Raw genomic sequence first — 25,622 nt, forward strand, 5'->3', positions numbered from 1 at the left:
AATTACTATAATATGAAGATCATTAGCATTTCCCTAGGTTTTACCTTGGAGAAAGCGATGTCTACAAGCCTTAGAAACATAGTTCACACATGCATGTGGGTGTGCATGCATGCACGCTCACACTGTTGATGCTGCACAGAGAGATTCATTCAATTTGTAAAAGCACAGGCTGTGGACACCATCCACCCAGAATACTGCACAGTTTCGGTTTCCTTTTCCTAGTGGGGTTTGACCAAGCCTTACCAAAGTTTACAGAGCTGCAAAAATGTTTTTCTCCTCCTAGTAAACATAAGCAAATAGGAAAAGATGTTATTTTTTTTTCAGAGGTAGAGGTTTTATTGCGTAAAACACTGGATAAAACTGGACTGTTTCAAAGACATTTTATTCTAACAGCAGAAAGAAGACAGTCATTGCTGAAAAAACAACTTTTAATACTTTCTATACCAGAATAAAGTTCTGTCAACTGATGTATTATAATAATAAATAATGACCAAGAATAAACTTTAAATACAAAGTTGTCTACTTGTTACAAGCATAGCAACAAAATCCTCTACTCTATTGATCTCAGATTTCCTCCAAGATAGATTTTTTTTTCTTTGTGTAGGAATGTAGACAGTATTATGACCAGCATCACAGACTACAGGAGTTACAGGGAAAAAACTTGACATGTTTAGATATGAGGACCTGATGACATTCAGAAGCTGACATTGCATCACTGCGGCTGTCACTTGTTTGTATTACAAGTCACAAATGTTCTGGAAAGAAGGCCTGTGTCAGAGGGGGAAATAAGGACGGTAGCACTGGACAAAATGGAATCAACACACACGCCACAAAGAAGAAGGGATGTTTCCAGTGTCACAAACAGAATTATTGCCTGTCGCATCTGACGATGCTCAGAAGACACAAAAGAATACTGAACAAGCTCTCAAAGTGCTAGAAATGGAATGTGGCTCCCGTTTTTTTCCACTATTTTTTCCTCTTTTTTTTTTTTTTTACTTTTTTTTTTTCTTCTTTTTTATATTTTTCTTTGCTAAGATACCAAAGGCAGGGCAAACACACAGAAAGCAAGCGACTGGCACAGTCACCAAACACAGTAGTGCAGTTCAAATCCTAAAGCTTACTACAGTCAGAAAGTTTCCAATAACAGTTCAGTCCTTCCTCTAGGATCATAGAAACAGTTGCATTAAGTTTATCAACTCGATTTAAGTAAGGCAGTGAGAACTATTCTAGAAAAACAAGAAAGCAGCTTGCTCTATGCCAGATGGGTCCAAGTTGCACAGAGACCTCATTTACACTGAAACCTTGGGTGGGTGACACCCTCTCGACAGCATATGCAAACCGGATTCCCTATTAGCCTGAGATTCCTTCTGGTCTCAGGATAACGCTAAGCATTTTATTTACATTGATTGCAGTTTAGTATTTTTGTAAACTGCTGTAGGCAGAGCTGAAGTTTTTAAGGCCCTGGGGTTTTATTCTGTGCTCCCAGCCTGCAAGGAAATATCGACTTCTTTCTTCTTTAAGTCTGAATGATTTTGTTTTCGCAGAAGTTAATACTTCAATACTTCTCTACTATCACAAGCAACAGCACCAATTTTGTGTCACTCAAAGGAAGTATGTCTTGAGGCTGAACTTTTTTTTATACCATTCTAGCAGATTCAAGAATAAACCCTTAACTAGTCTTCTTAAATCGTTTTTTTAAAAAATTAGCTAAGTGTTTCATTATTGGTCCTCAAAAATCTCCCTCCGGGTGGTGCAGAACTTGATAAATTTGGAGTATCCAATCAGTAGAAAATCTAAAATCTACAAAAATATAGAACACATTTGTTTTACAAAAACAGACATTTTAACTCAAACAGTTTTCTTCATTAGCAATAGAGAGCAGGATGTTTAGATTCATATTTTAATACAAGCTATTTCATAAGAGCTTGCCGGAGAAGAAAATCTTGCTTCATGTCTGTGACACTTATAAAACTAACACTTGAAATAATCTGATAATAAGGAACGGAGCAGCATTCATTCAAGTAAAATTTTTAAAATCATAGTAAAAAACAATCTTTCTATTATTACATAAATTTCCATTTCTCACCAGCACCTTCTATGGATAAGGTTGGCTAGTTTTTCTAGACAACATTTTATATAATGTACCCCTAATTTGTTTTATTAGCCACCTTCTTTTGCATCCAGAAACAAAAAAATAAAAACCCAGGAAAAAAGTATTTCCCTCAATACTGCAATTTGATCTAAAAAAAGGAATTACTCATCAAACCTGCAATGGACATTTGTCTGCAGACAATTCTTGACCATTGATTCATTTGGCTGTGTAAATTTTTTTAAATGCACATTTAAGATGGCAATCCTCTGCAGTGCCGGTCAGCCCTGGCTTGGGCTGTGGCGTGTCTAAGGTTTCTCCGAGAGTGCAGTTACGACACCACGTGCATTGATTTTCTCTGCAGTGACCGCTCCAGTCTGACTGGCACCGCGGCTGCCGCCCAACACATCTCATTAGGGTGCTAGGCAAATGACAGCAGCTGGTGTCAGATTATAGAGGTGTTTTCCACAATGAAAACACAGCCCCTCCATCTTCAAGGCAACACTAAATCATTTAGATGGTATCATTTTTCAGTTAAATGCATGATTTTTTGTACAAAGACAGCATTAGAGATGGAAGGGCCCCCAGCTTTCTCGAGCTTGGAGGACACCAAGCATTTCTGAATTGCTTTGCTCCTACCCGCATTGTTTGGAAGTACTTGTTGCCGGGTAACAGTTTAGCAGCCATTTTCAAGGGCTGGGGATTTTTTTTTTTATATATATATATATAGATATCTTCTTAAATTTTTTTAATGTTCTATACACTAATGGGGGTGGGGGAGGTTGTACATGATTTTTTTCCCCTTGGAATGCAGTTAGCAAACTCTTTTAACAGATGTATAATCTTAAAACTGTGTAAAATAATATTGCAATACGCAGGTGGGTTTGCTCAGTTGCGCTCCTCCTGGGCCTTGTAGCCCTCTTCTGTTAGCTCTGCTGAGCTCCCCGCCTTGACAGCCGTGGGGTCTTCAAAATTTCCAGAAGCCTCTGAGTCGACTCTGGAACGCTTGAATCTGCGGTCAGGATACTGGCTGTTGTCAAAAGGCATGCGATGGACGCAGAGGACATGGGTCTTCAGGTTTCCTTTCTGAGAGGCACTGTAGGGACAGTAGCGGCACTGGAAAGGCCTGTGACCTGAGGGCAGAAAGAGCATCTGGTCAGTTGGCTGCCTACCCTGTGTCCTGTCCCCAGGGCTCAAAAGACCATCATCATTATTACCAACATTATCAATAGCACGATTATAATTACTCTTAAAAATCAAATAGCAAAGTATAGAAAAATAGCCAGTATATCTAACTGGACAAATAATAAGTTATTTGGATAAATAATAAATTACTAAACAAAAATAAGTTAGGGATTTGAAAGATCTTTCTATCCTAGCCAGACTTTTTAATTCAGATTTCCTGGGTGACAGTGGAGAAAGTTCCCAGCACCTGGAAGTTTTTTCTATAAAGAGGTAGATAGTAAATATTTTACTTTTTTGCAGGCCAAAAGGAAAAGTCAAAGATACCATGTAGGTACTTGTATGATAAATGAGGAAACAAATTTCCAACCTTTTGCTTGATAAAATTCAAAACTTTATAAACACTGAGATTTGAGTTTCACAGCATTTCCATGTGAACTGATATATTATTATTGCTTTGGTTTTTTTTTTTTTCTAGCCATTTAAAAATGTAAAAATCATTCTTAGGTCACAGGCTACACAAAAACAGACAGTAGATGGATTTGACCTCTGGGCTGTACTTTGCTGACCCCAGCGCTACACCAAAAAAAACCCCAAATCCCCTCCTTCTAGGATTCTGACTGAGGTCTCAACACCAAGCCAGTTTCTTATCCCCCCATGAACTAACTCTTCATTGATAAGCAAACCAAGCATGACAAGGGAGTGTGTGTTTGGGGTGGGGTGAGAAAGGGATGCTCTCTACACCTTGCTCTTGGGCACAGCCAGAAGGGCTAAGCTGGAGAATTTGTGGAAACTCAGGGTTTTAAGAGACAGTAGAAGGTATCAGGCAGGAACCAGGACAATCAGATAATCAAGGCCAATGTAGTTTTAAAGAAGTTAGATATTGAATAGTAAAACCTTGAAATCGAACTTTCCTAGAAAGGCCCTTTTAAATCAGAACATCAAATGAAATTTTTTATGGGAATCTACCGAATCCTCCCTGCTCAATTCCCTGTTCAGATGCAAGGCAGACATGCACACATTTTGGCCATCTTGAGGAACCCACAGAGCATCTGGTTTGGGAAGTTATAATGGAACAATTGCATTCTCCCCAGTGCTGGGAAGCTGTTGTTGAACCATTCCTGGAAGCTCATGAGTGCTGTCCCACCCAGCACCCAGAGAGGTCAAGGCCCAGGGCTGGGTTTCATTTACTCAGAAAAATAAACAAGTAAATAAATGGGCCTAACCATTTACCTCAGAAAACAGCATGCTCAGCACTTTTTCCAGAGCAGTAATAACAGAAGTCCTGTGTATCTACTTAGCAAAGTAGTCTTGTTCCTGAGAAACTGGAGGCCAACCAAATGTTTGGAGCTGAAAGTCACTTTCCCAGCACATTGTACACAGTACTAGATTCTTGATTCTTGGTTAGTGAGCCTCAGAAGTTAGCTTGTTCCTTCTTCCCTCCTAGCCAATTGGCCTCCAGCATGAATCCATTCCACCTGTTGAATCTTTCCTTTCAAATCCCCGCTTCAGAGCCTGGTCCAGTGTATACCAACTCTTGCTTGACTAGGACCATGGCAGCCTGCAGGAGGCCTTCATGCTTCCAGTTTCCCCACCTCCAGCCCACCCTCACCCAGGATACCAGAGTGCATTCCTAAAGCAGAGGCTCAACTGTGATTTCCTTGAGGCAAATCTTTGATGGCTCCTGCCCTCTGAGGAATGATCAGGACCTTCCTAGTTCAGTCTCAGACACCTCTCCAGTTTCCTATGGAGCATTACCCCCTTGACCACATCAAACCAAACCATTAGATGGTCTCTGCAGAATCTCCACTAACCTTTCCCTAAAATACCACATCCATTTTCTGCAGGAACAAACCCCATTCCCTTTTCTAGTCTCTGCCTGTTCTGTGGACTGCTGTGTACATACTGGTCTCCCCAATGGGCTGTGAATTCCTGAAGCAGGAAGTATAGCCATCTTGGAATCACTGGTGTCCTTCCTACTACCTGGCACAGAACAAGTAGCCCTGAACTATTTGTGGAACTGAATTGCTATCTTACTGCCTCATCTTGTCTCTTTTTGAAGGAATTATACATTTTTGGATAGAGCTTCTGCTTCTTTTGTTTCTATTGTTGCACTTAACACAAGGCTTAATTTGACCAACTTTTCCACGTACAAAAGCCAATTTGCAAATCTGTGGAATTTTCAGTTAAGAACTAGTGAAACCAAAAAAAATTGGCCCTTGGCCATTGGCCCTTGTGCACAGTCTACAGCAACAAGAACAGGGACCTGGACCATGACTGCCAGGTAAAAGAAAGATTCACCAGCATCACTCCCCCTGGGCCTTCTTGCTGCCCAGTACCACCCTTAGAGCTTGGTCACCTCTCCCATAGATGACAGGCAAGGCCCTGTCTTCTTGGGCCTTTGACAGGGAAAGAGAACTAAGACTCATACTTCTGATGTGGATTTAGGATCTTTACAGAGAATGTGGATGGCTCTATTCTTCATCACACTGGAGTTAGGGGAAGAGGGGAAGGGCCAGAATGCCAGTCAGTGGCAAAGGGGTAGAAAAAGCCATACTCACCCAGCCCCCCATGGTAATAGTGAATCTAACTCAGTGCAAAGCTGGGTTTCAGGAAGTTTCAAGCAGATCCCAAGACTCAACCATCCAACTTATGAAATTGTTCATCCCTACAGATATTAAGCTTTGCCCAGGACTCAGTAAGAGAGTGTCTGAGGTGCTCTACAGGACAGCTATTGAGCAGGAAAAAGGCAGGCCCTAATGTGTAGCTGGAGGCACATGAACCAATTTAAGAGAATCCAAAGGACCTGCAGAGAAGAGCTGAGACCCTAGGAAGCCTAAGAAGCACTTCTGACATTTCGTCTAAAGCTTCTCAGAAGTGAACTATGTTTTCCGGGCTTCTACCAAGGGCAGCTCTGTGTCGACTCACAGACAGCGGGTGGTCTCCGGCCTGATTATCATGCCTCACATGAAGCTGGGGCCAACCCCCAGGGCATCGACTGCATGGCAGTAAGTTACCGATAGAGAATATCATTGTCTGACCAGTCTTTGGCATTAAGAACTCCAAATAATAAATAAATAAATGTAAAAAAGTAAAGCCAAACCTCTTGGCACTATGATCAAAAACAGCTAGCAGAACTATGAAACAACATGCCCAAACCATGGTATTGTTTAATAAATCTACCTCAGGTCGCCAGGACTCATACTGGTTCTTCCGTTCGTTCATTGCTTTTTCCCATCTGTCAAAGATGTTAATTATATCTTCTATTATCACTATTAAGTAATATATTTCTGTACGAATTCTATAGTTCAGGCTTTGGAAGCCACCCTCCGTGCAAACTGTTTCATCATGCGAGCCATGCATTTTGGCAAACCAAATGGAGAACCTCAAATATCACCTTTATTTACAATAAGAGCCTTTTTGAATCGGCCAACTTGGCATAGAAGCACTTAGTAAATTTTTCCAACTAGTTGATTTTAAAATATGAACCATGACATTATCCTATGGTTATATCTGAATCTCTTTTTCTTGGTAGAATCAAAGATGTACAATAATTCTGGCATATCTACAGACACCAGCGGTCAAAACATTTGTTTTGGAGGTTTCGTTTTAACTTAGACGAGATGGAAATCCATTTGTAAATGTAAGCGATGTTATGCATGTGTACATTTGTAGACAGATATACAATACGGGAATCATGATAAATCCTTATCTTCGCAATGCACCTTGTAAGTAGAAGCATTGTAGATAATAACAGTAGCACCTGAAGATTTCAAACACCTGAATTCCACAATTTTCCTCACATATTTTTGTATATTTATCCTCATATTTGAGCTTTATGGCAATTTTGTCAAGTAGTAACATCAACCCCCACAAAACAGATGAAGAAGTTAAGGTACAGTGAACCTGGATGATTTGACTTTAAAACAAATTTCCAGTGAATATAAAGTACTCAGATCCTCTAATTCTCCAAAATCCTTATAAGAACCATGATTACAATGTGTTTTTATAGTATACACACAAACACATCCACACAGCCTTCTGACTGGTTTGTTGAAAGGGTCCCATGAGACTGATAGAGAAGAAAGTTCTTTAAAGAAATGAGAGGTCCACTCTGAGGAAGGGTGACTGTGAGAAGCTGTGATGGTCCGAAGAAGGCACCGTGCTCTCCCAGGAGCCAGCTCTAAGCGAGAGGTTCATCTTTTGCTGATGGGATCTTCTGGTGATGAGAACAGAAAACTGTTTTATGCAAAGCACTCTTGGAAACTGATACAATTCTGAGTCCAGCTAAATCTGGTTGAAAAGTTTCAAATTTCTCTCCACCATTTGTGCCTGTGAAGCCTCTGATATTGGCACAAACACAGCAATGCTGAGGTCTGTTAGCTTTTGGTCAGAGAATATAAAACAGGGCTTCAGAGCAACCCCCAAAGCGGAGCACTCCATGAATACCCTGTACTATTCAAATATTCATGATGGCAGGGACGCACCCGGAGGCAGAGGCAGCAAGAGGGTCCCATGGAGATTTGCTGGGAGCTGTCTTGCTTTTCTGTTGAGGTGGATGAGGGGCTCAGAGGAAATAAAATCTCCACATAGAGACACGTCATCCAATCCCCAGAGGAGAAGCCAACATAGCCCTAAGGGTGACAGGGCAGCACTTGGGTGAACTGTGGATTCCGCAAAATTCTATCCATCCCATTTTAATGAGACAAAAGCCCAGTCCTGAAGCTCGTGCCACTTCGTACACTGGAGATGGAGTTAGCCATTCACCTGAGTCTATAGGTGGCAATGAAGATGCTAATGTTCATCAACTTCTACGAAGCAGACAAGACAGAGTCCAATAGCCTTTCAGGATGGTTGAATTTAAGAGAAAAAGGATGCCCATCCCATCAGTCCCCCCTCAGACAAGACCATCAGGACAATGAACCCTCTCAAATTTAATTATACTGAGAAGCACCACATCCAGGGGCTCTTTGGCCGAATATGAAGATGGGGAACCATCTTGGTTTGGCACCTTTGCTCTGCTTTCAGTGACCTCCTGGATCTTGGGTCTTCAGAGCATAGCTTCCCCCTTTGTGATGTTGGGAGGCTACTTAACACCCCGATGGCAGGTTCCTCCTTGAGTAAGGAACGTCATCTCTCAAGGCTTCAGTCTGCACACCTGGAAAACGGGGGACTACTACTAATGCCTACACCATAGGAGTGCTGTGCAGATCAGATGATATAATGTGGCAGGTCAGAAATAACGAACAACTCTACAAATGTCAGCTGTTTGCCATGTTACGGTTGTTTCTTTCCTTCTGTCAGCTTCTTGCTTATCTAAGCCTGGTCAGGGGAGGCTATCCTTGTTTTTCACCAAATGTAATGATTCAACAAGTGTTTCACATGCCATCGTTATATGCTAGCCTGCTTTTGTGGTCTTTAATAAAATCTTAAGATAACTGTCTGTCCTCAGAGCATTTGCCTTTGAATGGGGGCTTTAGGAAACTGAAAGACCTTCAAAGTCCAAAGGAACAAGTTATTAGCAGTTGTGTTTCACCTGGATGAAGTTCAGCAAATGTGCAGTTGGGATGGGCTGTGGGTCAGGCCCCCTGCAAGAAGGATTTCTCCTTCCAGAGGGTCCTGTTGTGGTGAGAAGCTCAGCCCAAGACAGTTTAAGGCAACGCAGTCTGTGATACAGCCAGGAGATTGGGGGTTCCAAGAGCTCAGCTGGGAGGAATGTGAGCCACAGCGTGTCTTACCACCCTCTTTTCCCTGAAAGCTCCTAGAGTTTGCTGCTCTCTGGACTCACAGGACTCTCTCTGTTATCCAGATAATTCATACCCTTTTTTGCCACAGGACATTTGCTCCAGCTTTTCTTGTTTCCTCAGTCTGGAAGGCTCCTTCCCCTGCTACACCTAAGTAGAGTAACCACACGCTTCAGAGTGGCTGTCTGGGCCCAGGAGGCCTTCCCTGACAAGCCCAGACTCACCACCACAGCTAAGAGGTCCTCACAGCAAACTCTTCCCTTCCACAGTGCAGCTTCCAACACCAGTAGCTGAACACACACACAATTACGTCTGCCTTTCCCACTAGACAGACTGTAAGCTCCGTGGCACAGGGATGTGGGGTTTTGTTTTGTGGGTATTATTATTGCTGTTTCTTACCACCTAGCACAGTGCTAGGCCTATTACACATGTTCATCAAGTATTTTTCAAGCACAGAATGGATAGATGGATGGATGGATAGATGTGGATGGATGGTGGATGGAAGGAAGGAGTGAGAGAGGCAGTCAGAAGAAAGGAAAGGGAGAGGAATGCTCCTCCACATGGAAGGACAGGCCAGACCCCAGGTGCAGGCCAGCAGCAGGTCAGTGTGCCAGGGTAAGTCTTGGTCAGGGAGCCGGATAGGCTCCAGGTTCACAGGACCCACTGGGGAGCTTGGACCTCATTCCTTGGAGGAATGGAAGTGGGAAGGCTTTTCCAGCTCTGCAGCAACACAGCTGACCAAGAATAGCCCCAGTCCAGAGCCCTGACAGTGTAGACAGATGGGTTCCCCCACCCACCCACCCACTTAATTCCCTTCTCTCCACCTCTCACTCTGAGGCCATCAACATTTCCCATCACTGCCACGCGAAAAGTAAGTACATCATACATTAATTTGTATTGTCACTGTGCCGTAGAGCCGTGGTAAAGAGCACATTCATTTTTAATCCACTATGAATAATATATAAATATGTATACAGTGTGGAGGGTCAAGAGGAGTAAGGAGAAAGCAAGTCGTACATTGTTTATAACAAAAGTGGGGAAACGAGATATTTTTCTTACTTCCTATGAGGGAAAAATCTGCTCTTTCCATGTACCTAAGGGGGAAAGGAAAATGCCTGCCCTTGGGGGGCTATCTGTTAATTACACCCCCACACCTGTGAGCAGCTGGTTTCGGGGAAGAGGCGGGGCTGCATCTGCAGGGCTCCCAGACTTCCCAGACTGTCTCTTTCAGGTGTGAGACAGCAGCTAGGAGAGGGGAGAGGGGCAGGTGGCCAGCCTCTGGTGCTTATCTAGAGGCGTGAGAAAATGTTCAGACACCCACTCATCAGAGCACATTTACAGGAATTGCCTCAATTGTCCCCACAACCACCTGTAGGGACACACGGCAGAAAGATGTCTTTTCATTTTACAGATATGAAAGCCGGGCCCAAGGACATAAAAAAATTGTCCAGAGTCAGGTATACACAGCTGGCAGCAAAGTCAGATACACAGCTAGCTGGTCTCTGATCAGGAATTCCACCTTAGGGTTGTCTCAAGACAAAGACAGAAGCTCATGTCTCTACTCCATTCTGTTACTCCCCGTAAACTGCTTGTTGGTGGAAGATTCTCAATGAAGGGGTCTCTTGGATCAGGACCCAAAGATGCTCCAGGAGGGAGCTCACAAACACCCTGGAAGGGTGTGTACTTTAATGTGTATATGTGTGTGTGGTATTGCATGTCGCATGTCACAGCCCTTAGGAACACAGGCACCACTGTGTCCAGAAGCCCAGCAAAGCCTGACAGTGAGCATGTGACTGGCACTGAGCCACAAGGATTATAAGCTTTCTGTCCAAACTCCTATCACACAACTCCTGGAACCCAGCTCCATCCATGAGCACACATTGACCACCTGCTGCATGCATTACCCCAAGCATATTGCTATTGGGATGATGCAGTCCATCTCTCTTCCGTGTATCCCTACTGTCAACATCACATCTATTCTACATGCCTGATACCATGCCCGCCCTAAACATGCCGGATTACCACCCACAAGTCCTGGCTGCTTTCAGGGGTTACAACCCACTGAAGACCAAAGTTGGGAGGATGAAGGGGCCAAATGTTCATGAAGAGAGGACATTCTATGGCTTCAGGCAAGGCTCCAGTGTCCAGGGAAAAGACAGCTTGGGTTGAGATTGGGGTGAGAGGAGGTGGGGGCCCTGAAAGGGTTCCTGGGAAAGAAAAAACACTCTTGACAAGAGACAGACAAGCTGTTTTGCCAGAGGCAGGGCCTGTACATGGTGACAGAGGCACAGCTCTAGAACCTGGAACAAGAGCAGCATAGAACAGAGAGGAGAAATCCCCGTAATCATGATTCATGACTCGTGGCCAACGCAAGGAAGAAGGCCCAGAGGAGGGTCACACACATAAGTGACAGAGAGTGGGACCCCCGACCCAGGCAGACGCAGTGATGGGCAACCCGGCTGTGTCCTCACAGTGCCAAGCCATCTCTCAGACCAGGACAGGGCTTCCAGATCCATCCCACTGGGCCTTTTCAAATAAATGGAAAAAGACCACATGTGGGTAAATGAGGGGGAACAGTGCTGACTTCTAGATCAGCCCGGCCACACCCCACTGGTACCCTGGGTAGGTGTAGACCCCTGAGAAGGCAGGAAAGGCTGGGAGAATCCAGGCTGGCAGGGCAAGAACCTTGGTGACCAGCAGCACAAGGGAGACCGCCAAGGGCCTGCAGCAGTCCTTGGCTGGCCCACCTGGAGACACTCCCATTTTCCTCTCTGGAATATCCTCTTTGGAGCATAGGATCACAAAATATTTCTAAGCTACCACAGAAGGGTCACCTGCAGCCACAATTCAGAGCACTGTTTTCTAGAGGGGGCCAGGTGATGACATGGAGAGAGGCAGCCAGCAAAAGCAGCCTGCGTGCACAGGGCTATAAAGCCTGGGAAGAAATGCCTCTGAAAGATGCCAAGAAGCCTCCTTAATAATGGCAAGCCTCCTATTGCACCCCTACTGAAGGAGCCCCTTGGATTCCTTGAAACTAAGGACATTTGCAAAACACATGCTGGTAGGTAAGAAAATAGCTCCACCTATAGGACCAGTTGGATATGTTAGAAACTTCCCCCCACAGGCAGACCCCACAGACTGGGAGGAATCCGGGCATGGTGGTTACCAGCAGGGTCACCAGCCAGGCAGGCATCCAGGGCAGTGGTCTGCTCTCCGTTCGGCCTTCACCTGCTGCTCCCTCTGAGTGCCTGCTTCTCTGACCTGAAAGATGCAAACTGGGAGGCTCCCTGCCAGGACCTGGGTGTCTTTCCAGGTTCAATAAGCTCAGCAGGAGCAATGAGATGGGTAAAAATATATAACACATGTTGAGCTGACAGAACAGCCATTTGCATGCCATATATATATATATATTTAATTTCCCTAATTCCAAATAGGCAAGAATGATTCTAATCAGGTATGTAATTTATGTTTTCAGTTTTCAAAAAAAAATATCCATCCATCTAATCAAAGATGCTAAAACACTTTGGAATATCCTTAGTATAAATAATTTCAGGTTTTAAATTTCCTGTGATTTGGGTTTTAATTTAAAACACTACCAAAAATTATTTTACTATTTTAAAATCAAAGTTTGATCCATGTGGCAATGGGTTGCAGAAATCAGTGTGAGCTCCTGTTTGGCTTAATATATGTAACATAGATATGAGTAAATGCAGGGGTTAGTATCACACAGACATTTCCTTGTTTTGTCAGTAGAGTGGGCTTAGAGCCCACGCCATCCGAGTGACAAGCACACTGAACACCCTGAACTTAATTTCTAATACCATTGTCTAAAAAAGAAACCAGGACTGCTTGGAGAAATGGCTGATTCTAGGGCTGGAGCAGGAAATGCACATGATGACCCTGTAGCACCTTGTGCCAGAAAGTAAGGACCTGCTCAGAAAACCACACACTGATGGGGTACATCACAGCAGCACAAAGCCAAGTGAAAGAGCCCCCAGTGGGCAAAGCTGGAACAATTTCAGCAACAAAGTAAATGACATAGCATGGGGTTATAACACAAAGTATAAAATAAGCATCCACAAGCCATACTGACATAACTAAATGACTGAATCAGTAACTACATGGGGAAGGCTAGGCAACGTCCCATGCATTCCAAATCATTTAGGTAGTTGCTCCCTCTGAAGGAAGGGGGACTTAACCACCACTCCCCCGTGTGGGCGGTGTGCTGACTTCCTGCATGGGAGCGCAATGTGGAAAGGAGGAAAGAGGACCTTCTCATGCAAACAGCTGGCAGTCACCCCCTCAGCCAGGCGACCAAGGTCAGCATGATCATATGTACTCTGACTTGATGTGCTGAGAAGGCACCTCGCCTCGGGTGTCCTGCTCCCCAAAACCACAACCCAAGTCTATCCCTGGGAAGTGTCAACTGAGGGACATTCTACAAGTAATCCTCAAAACTGTCACAGTCGCCAAAATCAAGGAAAGACTGAGAAATTGTCAAAGCCAAGGGGAGCCTTAGAACCAAATGTACTAATGTGGTATCCTGGATAGAACCCTGGGATCGAAAAAAGGCACTGGGCGAAAACTAAGGAAATCTGAATAAAATGTGGACTTTACTTCATATAGTGTAACAAGATTAAGTCATTAATTATAACAAATACACCCCACTAAAGTAAGATGTCATTAAGAGGGGAAAATGTTAATAAAATAGGACTCTACTAGCTATGCAACCATTTTTATATTTCTACGCCTGTATTAAAATCAAAAACTTATTTAGAAAGTTTCTTAAAAAGTGAACTTGGTGAATCTTCAGTGGACAGTGACAGCCCAAGATCAGGAGCTGACCACAGTTAGGAGAGTGAGCCAGTGTGACAGAGTCACAAAGGAGACACCGACTTCCGCTGGAGCATGGAGGGTACATACCACCAGCCTGCTGGGCTGCACCCCAGACCAGGTAAGTCACTGGAATGCTGGCCACGGCCCGGCTGAGATGCGGCATTCATGGGCACTCAACTCAGGCACCAGGATTCAAGCTGGAGGGGTCAATTATGGGTTTTGTGCTTTGGGGCCAGCTATTTAAACTTTGCAAGCCTCAGTTTTTTCATCTGTAAAATGGTGATGATAGTAACAACTCCCTTTTAGGGTTGTTGTGGTGCTTACATGAAATAAGGTCTGTAAAATGCTGGGCACAACATGGGTGCACGTGGGAAGTGTTGGAAAAACACTTACTAGATATGGTTATAAGTATCAAAAGACTCCCTCTATTAAGTGTCTGCTGTGCAGTAGCCTGGGATTAGAGTTTTCATCCAATGACAATACTAAATCAGGGGTTAGGATCTCCACTTGCCAGCTGAGGACCCTTTGGCCCTGAGGGGCTCCGTGTCCATGGGGCCTTAGAAAAGTAGAACCCAGCTGAGCACCAGCTCCTTTTGAGCCTGCAACCAGGGTTCAAATGACTGTCCTGCTGCTTTCTGGTAGCTTCAGGTTCTACTTCAGTTAGTATGAAAACTGAGAAGATAGGGCTAGATCCCAGGAGGTGCTGCAGAGAGAAGTGTCCAGTGGGGGGGATGTGGGAATCTCCTGGATCCTTCCAGCTCGGCTCCCTCACCGCCCCACATCTCCACGGCAGCCCAGAACCTCACAAGCATCACCCTCAGGAGGGTCCTGCTCTTCCTTGCCCCTCCCCACGGTGGTCCCTTCCGCAGCAACCTTATTCCCATGCTCTGGCCCATGCCATGTAGATTTCCCTTTAAATCGTGTTTGTCTGTTTGCCCCAGGCTGCCTATGCGCTCAGCAGCCTACCTCGGTGGTCAGGCGAGCCAGCCTGACGTTCAGGCCAACCAGCACTCACAAGCAACTATCTTAAATCATTCCCCAGATTTTATGAAAACATTTATGTTTATCATTAAATAACCTTCAAAGGGTCAATGAACTTACTTTCCTTTTTTGGAGGTTTTCAGATGTGTAATATAATAATACTTTAACAATACCCAAAGTCTGTTTCTGAGTGAACACATTTAATCCAGAAAGAATTGCTGGGAAAGACCAAAGAAGGAGGACACTGCCCTCAATATACAGCAGGAGCCAGGAACAGAGAGGCTGATGGCTCACCCAGTATCACACAGCAAACCTTACCCCTCCTAAACCTCTCCTCTCTCCCAACATTTCCAGGTTTGGGTGGGTGATCGGGACACCTCATAACTAGAGGTAATTTTGGATGGAACTAAGTTGAACAGTTTTTTAGGTTCAACCTAGAAAAAAAAACTATTGAATCAAAGTTGGATAGTATTGCTAAAATAAAGCTGGAGTTGTGTTTTACCAAGTTATTAATAAAATATTAAGTGAAATTATTAAGGTGATACTCAAGAAATGTGAGGGGATGAAGGGTTCTAAAATTAGCCGCTGCAGTACCTCCTCTTCACAGTTTTGATACCTGCATCTTCCCTTCTTCGGAATATTGAGGTAAATACAGTTACCTGAAGTTCCTTGGTGACAAGATGGGCGGCAGAGTTGAATGGAGTCTGGCAGAAGCCATGAGAGCCAGCCCTGCCTCACTGGGGACTCAACCTGGGCTCTGCTCCATGCCTGGGATGCCCACCCTACCCTGCTTCTTCCTCACAGTGAAATCTGAGTGCTCTGTGCCCCTGGAGGCCCTTTGGGAACCCGGTCCCAGCTGCCACATCCTCTTACCATCCTCCATGTTTGTGGAGGGCACGCGAGGGTGCAGCCATTTTCCAGTGTGCATGGGTCATCGCTGGCTTTGCATTTTCCTCAATTGCCTGTGAGGAGCTCAGTTTCCCAAGCACAGTTCCACGAACCATGCCTGTTCCTCCTCAGTCTCCCCTCCTCAGGGTCCCCAACCGGGCCATATCCTGTGTGGTGCTGGGATGGTGCCACCTAAACTGACCAAGAGGTCCCACAGCCCTGGTGGGCAAGTGGGCAGCTCCATGGGTTCCATCACTACTGTAGATGTTCATGCTTTCACCCTTCTCAGAGGTGATAAGCTGGAGGCATACACACTTTTTTGTCCCCATCACTATTAAAACAAATTCTGAAGATAAATTGCCAATGTTTCAAAACGAAAAGATTTTGTAAAAACATGGTTTTCCTGTTTGTCTTGAAAAGTAGGAAGTTCCTGGAAAGACCTTCCTGGAGGTAGCCATTCGGACCTGGGTCCCGGGGGCCCCCAGCCAAGCACCTGTTTGCCCTTTGGCCCACTTCATGCTTGGCATCATCTGCCTGGCACCAGGGGACTTTGGAGTTCCTAGTCTCTGCTTTGTACTGCCCGGGTCTAATAACCAGTTCCTCACCTTCTTTGGGGTAGGACATGGCCACTGGGTGAGGTCTTCGTGCAGTTTTTCATGGCAGATGCGTTGCATTCCTATACACACCCTATGAAATAAACAAGTGGGTGGTCTCTGCTGGTTCAACCATTTCCCGTTTTCCATTGTGTGGCTTCAAATGAACACATCAGCCCTTAATTGTAGTTTCTGTTTTATGGTACAATTTAAATGTGGGAGGGGGAGCCGATGTGAGTTAGCATGCACCGAGGGTGTGCTGTGCACTGTGCCACACTAGAAAAGACATGGGGTGGGGGGCAAGGGCCTACCTACAAAAGCACCCAACACAAAACGCTTTAAATAAACAAACATCCAATCCTCTAAGGGCAGAACATACCACCAAAAACAGCGTAGCAGGGACAGTCATATTCCATAAAATTTCAGTGCTGTTGTATCATATTAATGTGAGTTTATGTGTGAGAGAGCATTGCACATCTCTCTTTTCATAAAGGAATCAGACATCCGCAATCCATACCCACAATATATATCCATATAGATGGGCATGCTGGATATATTTTAAATAGCTACTTTTTATCATGCCCAATTCAACAAATTGGTACCGTGAACAATAGAAAATTACAAAGTAAAGAGGAGAGATGGGAGCATAAACTTTTCAACATTCAGCTCTTGCTGAGTGCCACTAATGTTGTCACATGCCAAAACTAAAATAAAATAAATAAAGCATTGAAGAGAGGTGGCTTTTCTTATGAAGTCACAAAGGAAATGCTACTCCTTTCTTCTCTTTTTTTCGCCCTGTAGAAGGCTCTCTCTAAAATCAAAGGTGTCAGACTTTGCTTTCTCTTCCTGGCATGATCCAGAATATGGCTGAGGAATGACAGATGCCGGCACCCAGCTGCAATGAAGCATGCTAAAGTTTCCGTCTAATCCACTTATTTCTCTGTAGTCACGTAAACCAAAACAAATGGGCAGGGCTTTACATTAGGAGGAAAAAAAAAAAAAACCCACAGCAGCAGGACTTTGTTGCATAATGCAGTCTACACGCCATCTTGGTATCATTTTCCCCTCTGCAGAGGAAAGGCACCTCGTGGCGAGAACCAGTCCCTCATAGCGGCCCCCAAAACGCCTGCTCATGCACCTCTTCATCCCATGCAAAACCTGGTTTCCAAAGCGGGAAGGAAGTTTAGGCAGGATGGCGGTGAGGGCTGCCTGAGGAACGGGGAGGCCTTCGGGCGCCGCAGGGCAGGGGCCATTGCACAGGCTCGTGCTAGCACACCCACGCTGCACACACACTTGCACACCGGGTTTTTGAGCTGCTAAACTAAGATGATCAGTTTAATCACCAGCACCATCGTTTTCAGCTACTTGAATAAATCCAGAGGAATTATAAACGGAGCCCGTGTGTAATTAAAGTGAGGGTCGTTAGACTCTTCATTTAATAAAACACTTGAAAAGAAAAGCCCTTGTAGGTTTCGCAATGCCACAGGGAGCAGAAGGGTTAGTGAGCACGGCCCGCCGAGGAGTCAGCCCTGCCTCTTTCCAGCGTGTCATGCGACCACCTTGTGAACCCACTCCCCTTTAAATCTTGTAAGGAGCGAGCACGGATCAGGAGTTCTGGGGCTCTGTCACCACCAGCAGTTCCAACAGCTGCGAAGCACTCTTTCAGCCCGAGTCACAAGGAAAGATGTGACGGATTTCGCCCATGGCAGAATCGCGTTCCGTTTCTGGCCCTTCAGGCAAAAACAGTAAAGGCAAAGAGGAAAATTTGAGATTTCCCCCCTTAAACTTCCCACAACAACCTCAGCAAAACCACATGACTCGCCTTCTACAATCTCCCTGGTGTGTTCACTGCTACTTTGGCAGGAAATCAGAATTACTGTTATATAAATTCCATCTGATGCCAGAGCGACCATCTGTGAGTAAAACTGCTTCACCTACGTCTGCCTGCAAAGCCACTCTCCCAGAGACAAGGGAGAAGGGGAAAAAAATTTGATTAATTTGCAGAATGCTTGTGATTTGCTCATATATTATTATAACTGCTCATCAGCACATGACAAATTCCCAGCCCTTGGTGCAGGCACCCGTTTGGTTTCAGCAGTTTCTTGCGTCGGCACCTGACAGACTGCAGGGCCTCTAATGACTTTCAGATGCTTACAAACAGTAATTCTATCTTCAGAATAAAAAAGAAAAATCCGTAGGAAGAAAAGAGAAGCGAGTTCGTCTATTTCATTTCCTTCCTGTATATCAACATGATTTAACTCTTAAGGGCGGCCACAGCTCCAAGATGGGGCCTCCCAGGCCTGCCACGGCCGACTGCAGAGACAAAGACCCCATCTCCCGGGGGAAGGTGCTGGCTCAGCCCGGCCGTCGTGGGGTGATGCCAGGCAGTGCCCAGTGCCTGCCGCCGCCGCCTGGCTCTCCCTCTCCCTCTGTGCTGCGGAATCCCTCGCATTTGTCCACTCTTAATACCGTAATAACCTCTCGCATTCTCTGCAAACACATCTGCCTCATAACTGCAGTTGGATTTCTGGCTTTCCCCACCCCTTTGCTTTTAAAACTCTGATTATGCCTTCTGAAGCCCTGCCTCTGTGCTTGATTGCCTGTTTTAGATTAGAGATTTTAGCAAGGAGACAAAGACTTCAGAATGCACATCAGTCCCACATATGAGGCCCCACAGAAGGAAAGGCGATAAAACGCGATACACCATCTGTCCACAAACAATAACCTGCGTGTTTGGAGGCTCACAAATTATTTAGCGCACAACCTTCCCAAATTACGGAGCCTTGAAACAGAGCAGAGTCTGGGAATGAGACTCCCTTTGATGTCCTTTGGTATTTCCCACCACCCTCACCCCCACCCCCAAATTGATTGCTAACAGTTGAGGAATGCCTCAGTGACAAGTAGATTTTTATTATTAGGGTCTTCCTCCTACAAATGACCTGGGATCCATGCCAGGGCATGCTTGCCTCCACCCCCCCACCCCCGGGGACCACAGACCCTTTGGGACAACTGGCCCAGATGCAAAGTCTGTCTCCTTTCACATGTGTCTGCAGGGAAAGAGGAAGCTGGCCTCCTTAGCAGACCCCATTCTTAACAGAGAGATCCCGACCCTCCCTGGCTATTCAGTGTGCTGGTCAGCTGGTTGGCTTGTTTTCGGAGATATTGTAGGTTTGGTCCAGGAGGCGTTTAGACTTCACACAAATGGATCCCCCACCCCACCTCTAGCCTTCTACTCCCCTGGGAACATGTTCTTCTAACTTCTCTAGCTCAGACTGTTAGAAGTAGCCTCACTGACCCCAGGCCATAAACTACCCATAATAATTAGCCAGTTTCTGTACTCTGCTACAAAATTCATTCTCGAATGATTTACTAAAATAGAAGCGAAAAAGTACCAAGTATCACCAAAAGGAAAAATTACAGTTTTTGTTTGTAGTGGATGCATTTTTTAATCAGATACTCCTCATCCCTTATTTAAGCATGAGACCTCTGATTATGTGGAAGGGCCTTTCCATAGCCCTTCCAAAAATAAAATAAAGTTAAAACATTACCAGCTCCCTATCTCAGTTAGTCCTCACTCATTTTACAGGAGGGGAAATTAAGGTACAAAGATAGTCGGTGATGTGCCCAGAGGAAGCAGGAAGTGGGGCACCGAGGGTTTGAAACCAGCTGGTCTGGCTCCAAACCTCTCCTCTCTGAAGCACCAAAGAATTCCAAGAACCTGCTATAAGGATGAGGCTGGAGAGGCAGCCATTTAGTGGCAACGAATCCAATGGATTACTTTACGTGATTATTAATAAACAACCAAATAAACATTTACTTTGCAAATTGACACATTTCTTTCCTGAGTCTCAAAATAGGCAACATTGTTATATAGAGAGGGAGACTGGAGCTGAATGAGAACTTAATCAGCCTTTATTACCAAATTCATTGAGAACATAATTCCTGGGTTCTAGACCCTTTTTCTGATAATTCCTCCCAGGAGACCCCTGCCCCCTCCAGTGGGCCCAGTATCCATCCCCTGTCCCGTGGCAGGAGTTGGCTCTGACTTGGGTCCTGTGCCTAAGGACTCTTTCTCCCCAGCTGTATATAAACTCCAAGACAGTGGCCTAGTCTTCCTGGTATTTGTTCCCAGCCCATCTCTGACAAAGTCATGCACACAGTAGGTGATCAGTAAATACATACCTCTTGTTGGATTTCTGGGGAGGTCTCTCAGTCCATCCTTGAGTTCTGAATTGTGGCTTGTTTTCCAGACTCTCCTAACCTGATATCAATTAAGACTGTTTACACACACAGCTTGGCTGAAATTAGGGGGTGGGGGGAAGGAGGGGAGTCTCACTTGCATTCAAACAGCCAGATGTTTATTTTATTTTTTGAAATACATGATGCCAAACGATAAGCCACATTGAAATTTTCACTTTCTAGTATCTAGCAACAAAACTAGATTCTGCTTCTCACAGCCCCTCACACACAAGCATGTATGCCTATTTTCCCTTTTTCTTTTTACTGCTACCTCTGTAATTCTCTTCTCTTCCTCTGTAATTCTCATCTCTTCTATGTGTATCACACTTTGTGCCTGGCAGAGAGCTTCCACACACATTATTCCAATGAAACACGGGGACTCGGTCTCAGGAAGTCACACGCTGCCAGATGACCCCAGTTCCTGCTGGTCACTCCAGACATGTGTCATGTCTGCATGCCTTCCCAAGTCCATGGCTGTCTTCCTTTTAGAAGAAATCTCCCAATTGTATCTGATACCTGACAACCGCATTATCACAACAATAATCACAACTAATCTGAAAGCTTGCCCTAGCTACTGAGTTTCCAAACTCCCTCCCCTCCCAAAATGACTTGGAAAATTGGGAGAGAATGAAGAAATGAGGGTCCTCTTAAAAGCATGGGGTAAGTTTCTCTCCCATTACCACTCATTCACACACAGACATGTTCTCAGCATTTCAGCTCTTAGTATGTGTCATGTACTGACATGGGTCAGCATCTCACAGAATCTTCAAATCAATGGGATAATATTGAGCATTCTGTTTAAAGACCACACTTATTCCAAACATACACAGACAGGTTCGAAGGAACAACAAGAGCCCGGATTTTGGAGGCAGTCAGTCCTAACTCCCTAACAGCTGCATGGCCCCAAGCAAGCTCTGGCATGTCTCTAAATCCTCTGTTTCTTCATTCTGTCAAAGGGGCTAATGCTAGTACCTTGCTCAGATAGACTGGAAAGGCCAGTGCCGCATGGCACATCAGGAGTTCAGCACAGAGCTTGGCCCACAGAGCATGTCCATGTTGCCTGCTGCTTGACCGTAAACACTGGCTGCTGTTATTTGGCAGAGGTCAGGTCCCTGAAGGTTCTGCCTGCTTTCGCCCCAGCTCATCCTCCGGGATGACACCTCTCCAGTGGTAGGAGCAGGGGGGCAAGTCTGCCAGGGCTGATGTGGGATCTCAGGCCTTTATCTGAGCCCCAGGCAGTTCTTCCCCTAGACAAGGGCCGGAGCTGCCACTGGCCATCGAAACCATCATCCCTTCTCAGGCACATACTTTACTTAAATGAAATACTGAAGTCCATCAAGATGAAGTGGGGGTTTCAGAAGCAGCAGTAAGAAAATTAAAGCGACCAAGTGAGAGTGTTTTATGCACACAAGATAACTGCCTTTTGATATAGCTCTTTACTACACATTTGGCATTATGGATCCATAACAGATAAATGTGTATCATGGAATATATAAAAGTGCCAACAATTGTCAATATGCATCCACATGCTGTAGTAAGAATATTCTATAAAATACTCTCAAAATAAGATGGATGTGCATAACTGAGTGAGTGATGCTTCTGATGAAAATTTGGAGAAAGTGCATCTTAAGCCCTAAGGAAGTTTATTAGACACAACAGCCCAAACTCAGCTGACATTTTTAAAAGTCCCTTGACACTCAGAACAAAGAGTCCTCAAGCGTATACTTTCCCCAAAGCAAGGACTCAAAAATGCATGAAACCAAAATAAATAAAATCCAAAATCTAGGCTCAGGTGATAGGAGGGAGCAAATTGGGTACCTGAGCTATTAACCCAGAGCAAACATGGCCTTTGGTTCTCCAGACACCTGCTAGGTACCCAGTGCAGACAGAAGCAGGGAGGTGGGAGGAGGGCTCAGCCCTCCAATCTTTAATCTACATGCTTCTGGGTGTCTTAGCCACAGAATGAATTTTATACTCAGGCATGGTTGTTTTGCTGCCTTCACTTTTCCTGGAAGCCATAAACATTGTTATGTTCTTAAAAAAATAAAATAAGGTAAAACATTACCAGCTTCCTATACACATAATAAAATCAATCTTCTGTCTCTAGTACATTAAATGAAATAACATGTCCCCAGAAAATACATAATAGTCAGTGTCTATAAGAATCATGCAAATAAAAGTAAAAATAAAAATCCAAAGGTCAGAATAAAATACTAAGCATATCCTACAAAAATAGATATAAATACTTGCATGCATTTTGTACAGCATGTGTCCTGAAAGTGCCCCTATCAAAATGTATTCTAGAATTACTAATATCTGGTGCCTTTTTCTGATACTTTGTTTATGAAGTCAGTCTTCTATTTCCCTGAGATATAGACATTAGTCACATCGACAGTAAATAGACATTTTTAATTGAGCTGATAGGTTGAAAGTGAACATGTCCTTGAATTTACACTCAAAGATAGACAATGATTGTTTGTTATAAAGGATTTAGCCAGGGACTTCCTTTTTGTGTGGCAAGAACTTTATCAACAGAATATTTAAGTAAATAGTGTCAAATAAGATAAATTCTACATTAAAGGACAACATCTCCCTGTGTCAGATGTGGGCTGCAGAATGCTCCTCTGACACCCTGCCCTGGACCTGAGAAGGGAGCCCAAATTCATCAAAGTTCAGATTTGACTAGCTTCTTGCAACCTGAATGTGGGAATGTGGCAATCTGTAATTTATTTAATTTTAATTCAATTTTGTTTCACATCCTGTTTTGCAAGTCAGCAAGATAGGCTCGGTTTGCCAAAAAGGGAGTGAAATAAGCAAGGGAAAGAAGTTCCCCAGTAGGCATGTCTTAACTGCCCAGTGTCGGCTGGGCCAGGGGAAGCCTTTCTCCAGAATACACAGCCCGGACTGTGCAGCCTGTCTGGCTCATGGTATCACAGCCTCACTATCTCTTTGCTGAAGGGCCTATTTGTCTGCTTTAAGTGAAATCACTCAATTCTCAAAAGTCAGTGGAGGACTTTAGAAGCGGGAGGGTTCGGATAGGCTACTCCAAATAAGTTCCATTAATCAAAAGACACAGTGTAATGTAACTAATATTTTACAATTAGGGGAGACAAGATGGAACTAAAAGCCATCTATCTCTCTTATACCACATGATCATCGATTCATAATCGGAGACTGAGAGTTGCACAAAGATGCATTTACTGGATGGGGGGAGCGGGGGGAGGGCTGGTCTGAGCCGAGATAATGAACACGATGAGAGCGCGACGCTGAAGGCTGAGGAGAGATGACAGGGGAGCTCAATGCTGACGGATGACATGGAGACGCGAGCAGATACCTGACAGCCCGCGGGAGCCGCCGTGCTCCTTCCCCAGCATTATGATCCTCAATTATCTTGGTGAGGGACCGAGAGGGGAGAAGGAAGAGGTCGGCTGAGGCGGCGGTCACTTAGCGCCGGGTCGGGCGGGTGGGGGCCGCGCTGCATGGAAGGCCGGCGGGCCCAGGCTGGCACCTCTCTGTGGGGCTGTGGTTTCCATTGTCAGCACTCCTGGGCACACGGGGACAACGGCTCTCGCTCGTGGCTCCATCTGTTTTGTAATAAAATTCCTAAATCTTCAAAGGGAGTCATTTTTTTTCTTTCACTGCCACCTTCAGGAATAAATAAGAGTTGGTCCTTTCCCAAAAAAAAGAAAAATAAAAAAGGTGGGAGGAGAGTGTTTCTGGGACTTGGCAGTGGGGAGTCGCTGCTGCAGAATGAGCCAGCTAGAGACAACTCACACCCCCTCCCGAAATGATCTGCACAGGGCTCTGCTAGCAGGTAACATGAGGAGGGAAATGAAGCATCAGGAGGAAATGCAGCCACTGAGAAAATGGGAGAGCAACCTAGGAAGGAACTTTTGCAGGCCCCTTCGTGGACTCGGGGAATTAGGAATTCCGCCAAGTGAAATGCGCCCTGGCCTTTGCCTATCACATGCACCACCACAGTCTGGGTCTTGAATACCCACACATTCTACACTCTGCCCCGTTATTTCTTTGTAAAGATACAGATGGCCTCACACAAATGCTCATGTAGTGTGTCTTCTGAACAAAGAAAAACAAATGATGTTCCAGGCAGCAGAGTAACTTGGGAACTCAGCAAAATGGCAGGACCATGGGGCAGGTGGCGAGGTCACAGGCTGCCATGGCTGGGGCCACGTACCCATTCCCTTTGCTGCATTTGCAGAGGCCATTTCTTTAATATACAATACTATAGTGACAGATTATGTAATAGGTACAAATCCCAGATTGAAGCCAGGGAAGCAGTGATTTTTCCAGCATTTATTTTTTCAAGTCCTCACCTGACTACTGTACGCATTCCCTGCCTTCTCCACTCCTAGCCGGCCTCCCTTTCCTATCTACCTTGATGTGGTCCCTGTGCTGCTGGAAATGCCCATTTGCAAGGAGCCAAACCAAATGAGGATCCTAGAGTTTGATTTCCCTACAAAGCAGTGAGGATTCTTGTATATGTGAGCATGTGCGCACACACCCAACACACACAAATAAAAACACTCCCCAGACATAAGAGCCCCCAGATATCCTGGGCTTCTCCGTCCAAAGGGTTTCTCCAACAGTTCAGATGGGGCTACAGTGAGGGCACAGGGTGGCGCTTCCATGAGGCTCACTCCAAAGTCCCCCATCTTGCTGTCACTATCCCCGGGAGATATGAGTGAAGCATGGGAAACAGAGATGCAGTGCCTGCTATCAGAACCCAGAGTGGGAAACCCAGTGACCCCACTCATTCCTCTTTGGTGTTTTACCCAATGCTTTCTGAGGACCTGGTAAAGCTGCCCCTCCCCAAAGTAACTGTGCCAAGGACAAGGGGGACTCTGGGAACACAGGGAGGTATTAAGTCCAATCTGGTAGGCTAATCAGAGGGCAAAGGTGGTAAATAAAATCAGTCTGTGTGGCCAGCATAGCTGTAATTGAGATCCACACACACATATACTTAACCCCCTGGAAGTTTCACTGAAAGCGTAAATTGCCCCAGGGGGCTGAGTCTGAGGGTCCCAGAAATAGGGTGCAACTGTGTCTGCC

The 25,622-nt window shown here is 45.0% G+C and overlaps 1 protein-coding gene and 1 long non-coding RNA gene across 9 annotated transcripts in view; both read right to left on the reverse strand.

The window, feature by feature from the left end:
* Positions 1-366: 366 nt before the first annotated feature.
* ZNF536 (zinc finger protein 536) overlaps positions 367-25,622 on the reverse strand; it is a 420,573-nt gene continuing 395,317 nt past the window's right edge. For all 8 annotated transcript variants that reach the window (XM_036929913.2, XM_036929907.2, XM_036929912.2 and 5 more), the window contains one exon: positions 367-3,222. In XM_036929913.2, coding sequence (XP_036785808.2) covers positions 2,978-3,222 — 245 coding nt within the window. In that variant the 3' untranslated portion in view covers positions 367-2,977. The remainder of the gene's footprint in view (positions 3,223-25,622) is intronic.
* Positions 17,716-20,596, reverse strand: LOC130680934 (uncharacterized). The gene is made up of 2 exons (XR_008993979.1): positions 20,496-20,596; positions 17,716-18,043 (listed from the first exon to the last, which is right to left on the reverse strand). It is a non-coding gene; the product is annotated as an uncharacterized LOC130680934 (long non-coding RNA).

This window comes from Manis pentadactyla, chromosome 15 (genome assembly GCF_030020395.1).
Source record: "Manis pentadactyla isolate mManPen7 chromosome 15, mManPen7.hap1, whole genome shotgun sequence".
Taxonomy (NCBI): Eukaryota; Metazoa; Chordata; class Mammalia; order Pholidota; family Manidae; genus Manis; species Manis pentadactyla.